The sequence below is a fragment of the Embiotoca jacksoni genome, unplaced genomic scaffold, assembly GCF_022577435.1.
Source record: "Embiotoca jacksoni isolate LCO1_2020_lvr unplaced genomic scaffold, fEmbJac1.0.p SCAF_84, whole genome shotgun sequence".
In the NCBI taxonomy this organism is placed as follows: Eukaryota; Metazoa; Chordata; class Actinopteri; family Embiotocidae; genus Embiotoca; species Embiotoca jacksoni.
Window position 1 is genome coordinate 893,475 of NW_027185441.1, and position 4,455 is coordinate 897,929.

The 4,455-nt window shown below is 35.5% G+C and overlaps 1 protein-coding gene across 1 annotated transcript in view; it reads left to right on the forward strand.

Annotated features, from left to right (window-relative positions):
- The window catches only part of kiaa0895l, an 11,062-nt gene extending 9,901 nt beyond the window's left edge, over positions 1-1,161 (forward strand). The window contains 2 exon segments of the mRNA XM_069139629.1: positions 125-222; positions 970-1,161. Of these exon segments, the coding sequence (XP_068995730.1) occupies positions 125-222; positions 970-1,131 (260 nt within the window). The 3' untranslated portion in view covers positions 1,132-1,161.
- The last annotated feature ends 3,294 nt before the right edge of the window (positions 1,162-4,455 follow it).

Sequence of the window (4,455 nt, forward strand, 5' to 3'; positions counted from 1 at the left end):
AGAGACACACACAGAGAGACACACAGAGAGAGACACAGAGACACAAAGAGACACTATTTTTCTGTGTGACAGCATTCATGGTTCTATCTCAACGTCCCTGTTCGTGGTGTTCCTCCCGTCTCAGGCTGCTTCAGTAAAGATCAGGTTTATCTGGACGGGATCTTGCGGATTCTTCGCCACCGACGGAACATCGACTTCAAGATGTTGACGTCTTTGGGGAAGGTGAGTGTCAACAGGAAGTTCTACCTGCTGTGTAAGAATGATGAATCAGACCAGATCAAATCAAACAGATGTTCTTCCAGATGAAACAGATGTGATATATGAGCAGCTTCTGCCCCCTGCAGGACGTCTGAGGTAAGAGAAAATAACACCTCTGCTCATATTGATCCAGTTCAGGTCCGTTGATACACTTCTGAACTTGACCTTTGACCTTTGTCCAGGTGGAGTTCAGCTGACGGTGTTTTCTGTACCGTTAATCTGTTGATTATTTTCTGATTTTCTGATGAATATTTCTGTCTTGAAAATTTTGTATCTGTAATTCTCTGAAACAAAATGATAGAACTTCTGATATCAACTCTTCTGCTGTAAAATAGATTCTCCTTAAAAGATTGATGTATTAATTTACTATTCTGGGAAGAAAGTGTAGGAAGTAAAAACACCACCACCAGGAAGTAGTCTAAATAAAAACCCTACTGATGGGAACTACTTCTCCTTCCGCCGGTCAGACACTCATGAAACGGTTTTAGTTTCAGGGTTTTACCCATCAGCCCGTGAACTTATGTTTCGAGGGCTTTTCAGCCGTCGCCATCTTGTTTTTTTGGGGTCCAGAAGTGACCATATTTGGACGAGCCAGGGAGGGATGTTAATGGGAGTGTAATGAAGCCAGCCCCTAGTGGCCCTCGGCGCTTATTACACTTGAAAGGCACCTTGGCATTGACTTCCCTTTTCTGTCTTCTTATTCCTTCGCAGGTGTCTTACGAAGACGTGGAGAAGCTGCGACTTCTGGCAACGCTCCCGAGGACCAGAATCCCGCACTTCATGCGTGACCCGGAGCGCTACCTGCAACATCTGGACCACATCGTCGCCGTCAACGAGCTGGACGACTCGGAGCTGCAGCAGCTGCTCCCCTGACCGGCCCGCCGCCGCCGCCGGGAAGAAGAGGAAGAAGAAGAGGAAGAGGAGGAAGAAGAGGAAGAAGAGGAAGAGGAAGAAGAAGAAGAAGAAGAAGAAGAGGAAGAAGAAGAAGAAGAAGAAGAGGAAGAGGAAGAGGAAGAGGAAGAAGAAGAGGAAGAAGAAGAGGAGGAAGAAGAAGAACATCGCCGGTACACAGACTGTATCGTAAAAAAACATCCAGTATTACCGACGCTTTTATTCTAGCGATTTATTATTATTATTATTATTTTTAAACTTGAATGATGCGAACAAAAAGGGACGAACACACGAACACCTCTATCTCCATGTTCACTTCTGTCCGATGCATGTTTGTGCGGCGTCTCCACGGAGACGAGCGCCGCTCCGCCGCCTTTTACTCCCACGATGAAGTTACCTCAAAAAATGCAACTCTACGATGTAACCGACATTATCTCTGTCGACGCCGACATCGTCATCGAGCCCAACATTCATAATCCCCCGAGCTTTTATTTATGCAAATGATGCTTGTTTTTACTTTGAGAGGACAGACTGAATGTCTCTGGTATCAGCTTTATACCTTCTTTTTTAGACAAAGTTGTTTTTATGTCTTAGATTGTTTGCATTTTTAAAAAAGGACACCAAGGACACGACGTTTAAAGAAGCCGCGACGAGGCCGCGAGTCTTTAACGTGCGTCGAGTGTGTTCGGAGGGTTTTCAAATATATCGGTGTTACTACGAAGATAATCAGCTGTTGTCTTGACCGCGTCCTTGGTGGTCTTTGGTCTTTGGTGTGGATACGCTGCCGGGATGTGACCCGTCGCTGAGCTGCCCAACAACCAAACTTTACTTTTGCAACGTCAGAGTTCAACATTTTGGGAACGCTCGTGTTTATTATTGACGTAGCTAACGGTCACCGCTGAGCTCCATCTTTGTGTTTGTGAAAGTTGATTCAGGAAGTATTCAGACTGTGTAAATGTAATTTTGGATAAAAAAAAAATCAAGACTCAAAAACCCTAAAAGATGAAACACAAAGACCAAAGTGTAAAGACGGTTTAAAGGGCAGCTAGCTAGCTTCACTACAGATGTAACTCATCGTTACTTCCAAGGCCAAAGAGTCAATGGTGAACTATTATATTATATTATATTATACTATATTATACTATATTATATTATATTATACTATATTATATTATATTATATTATACTATATTATATTATATTATATTATACTATATTATATTATATTATACTATATTATATTATACTATATTATATTATACTATATTATATTATATTATATTATATTATATTATATTATACTATATTATATTATACTATATTATATTATACTATATTATATTATATTATACTATATTATATTATATTATACTATATTATATTATACTATATTATATTATACTATATTATATTATATTATATTATATTATATTATATTATACTATATTATATTATACTATATTATATTATATTATATTATATTATATTATACTATATTATATTATATTATACTATATTATATTATATTATACTATATTATATTATACTATATTATATTATACTATATTATATTATATTATACTATATTATATTATATTATACTATATTATATTATATTATACTATATTATATTATACTATATTATATTATACTATATTATATTATATTATACTATATTATATTATATTATACTATATTATATTATATTATATTATATTATATTATATTATACTATATTATATTATATTATACTATATTATATTATATTATACTATATTATATTATACTATATTATATTATACTATATTATATTATATTATATTATACTATATTATATTATACTATATTATATTATATTATACTATATTATATTATATTATACTATATTATATTATACTATATTATATTATACTATATTATATTATATTATACTATATTATATTATATTATACTATATTATATTATATTATACTATATTATATTATATTATATTATATTATATTATATTATACTATATTATATTATACTATATTATATTATATTATACTATATTATATTATATTAGTTTGTGTGGTTATAGGTTAGTTTTTAGTTTTGAAGCATATCATATCCTGGATGCTAACAAAGTTTCAGCATCTGTATTTTGGTGATTGTAATGTTAGTTGAGCTAACGTTGGTCCTCGTCCTGCAGGCGCTTTTCTGTTCAGGTTCAAAGTTAAAACAACGTGAAAAGAAAAACCGGGTTTTAGCCGATAGCATGTATGTAGCCATCAAGTGCATTAAGGTGTCAAAATGGATTCAGACCGAAAGAACAAGGAAAGAAAACGAGCCGGTTTCAAACCAATTCATGAGCTTAACCAGCTAGCTAACCACAGCTTGTTCACTTTACTAGAAACGGTTGTAATCTTTAGAAGAATCTCAGATTCCGGTTTCCGAGCAGAAATAAGAAGCTGCTTTTGTTTACTTGCCTGAAATCAAGGACTCATCGTACGGACGGAAGACGAAGTGTCGACACTTTTGACCAAATATCTCGATGTCTCGACGGTTTTGTTGTGACGACTGTTTACAGAGATGTTTGATCAATAACAAGTCATCGGAACATAAAGACAACAGAACAGTCCGGTCAGTTCATAAAACTACACCACTGTACGACAGCCTTAAAACTTGGGAAACGCTCAATACCACATCACCATGTTACAATATCAAACACCGAGGACGATGTTTGAAGATACCAAATATATATATATATAAATATATATAAATATAAATATATAAAGATATCAAACATCAATACACCACCCGACTCTTTTTACCACAAACTAATCATGTTTCAGTAAATCTGTCGTCACCACGTCGCTAACTGCATTAACTGCATAGCAACAGTAAATTGGGGGCGGGGCTTAACAAACCACCCACCACTGTACATTCCACTGGATTTACATTCCACTGGATTTATGTGCAGGAACATCTCAAGAAATCATCGTTTTATACAACCTCCTGTAAAATGGCCAGTTGTTGCTTTTCCATTTCAGGCTAACAGTTTCCCCCCGTTTACAGTCTTTACGCTAAGCTAAGCTAAACGGCCGCAGCTCTACGTTTGACGGACAGTGTGACGTCAGACGTCTCGTTTGTCTCTGCAAGTGAGCGTTTTTCCCAAAATGTTGAACGATGTCTCTCTTTCAGGTAAAGTGCCAAAGTGGCATCTTTAACACTGTTAAGGCTTTTTGCGAAGCGGCCGGTCTTCGTAGCGCCTCGTCCCGCCGGTGGGGGGTGGGGGTGAGGAGGGGGGGCCTTCGATGGGTGGAG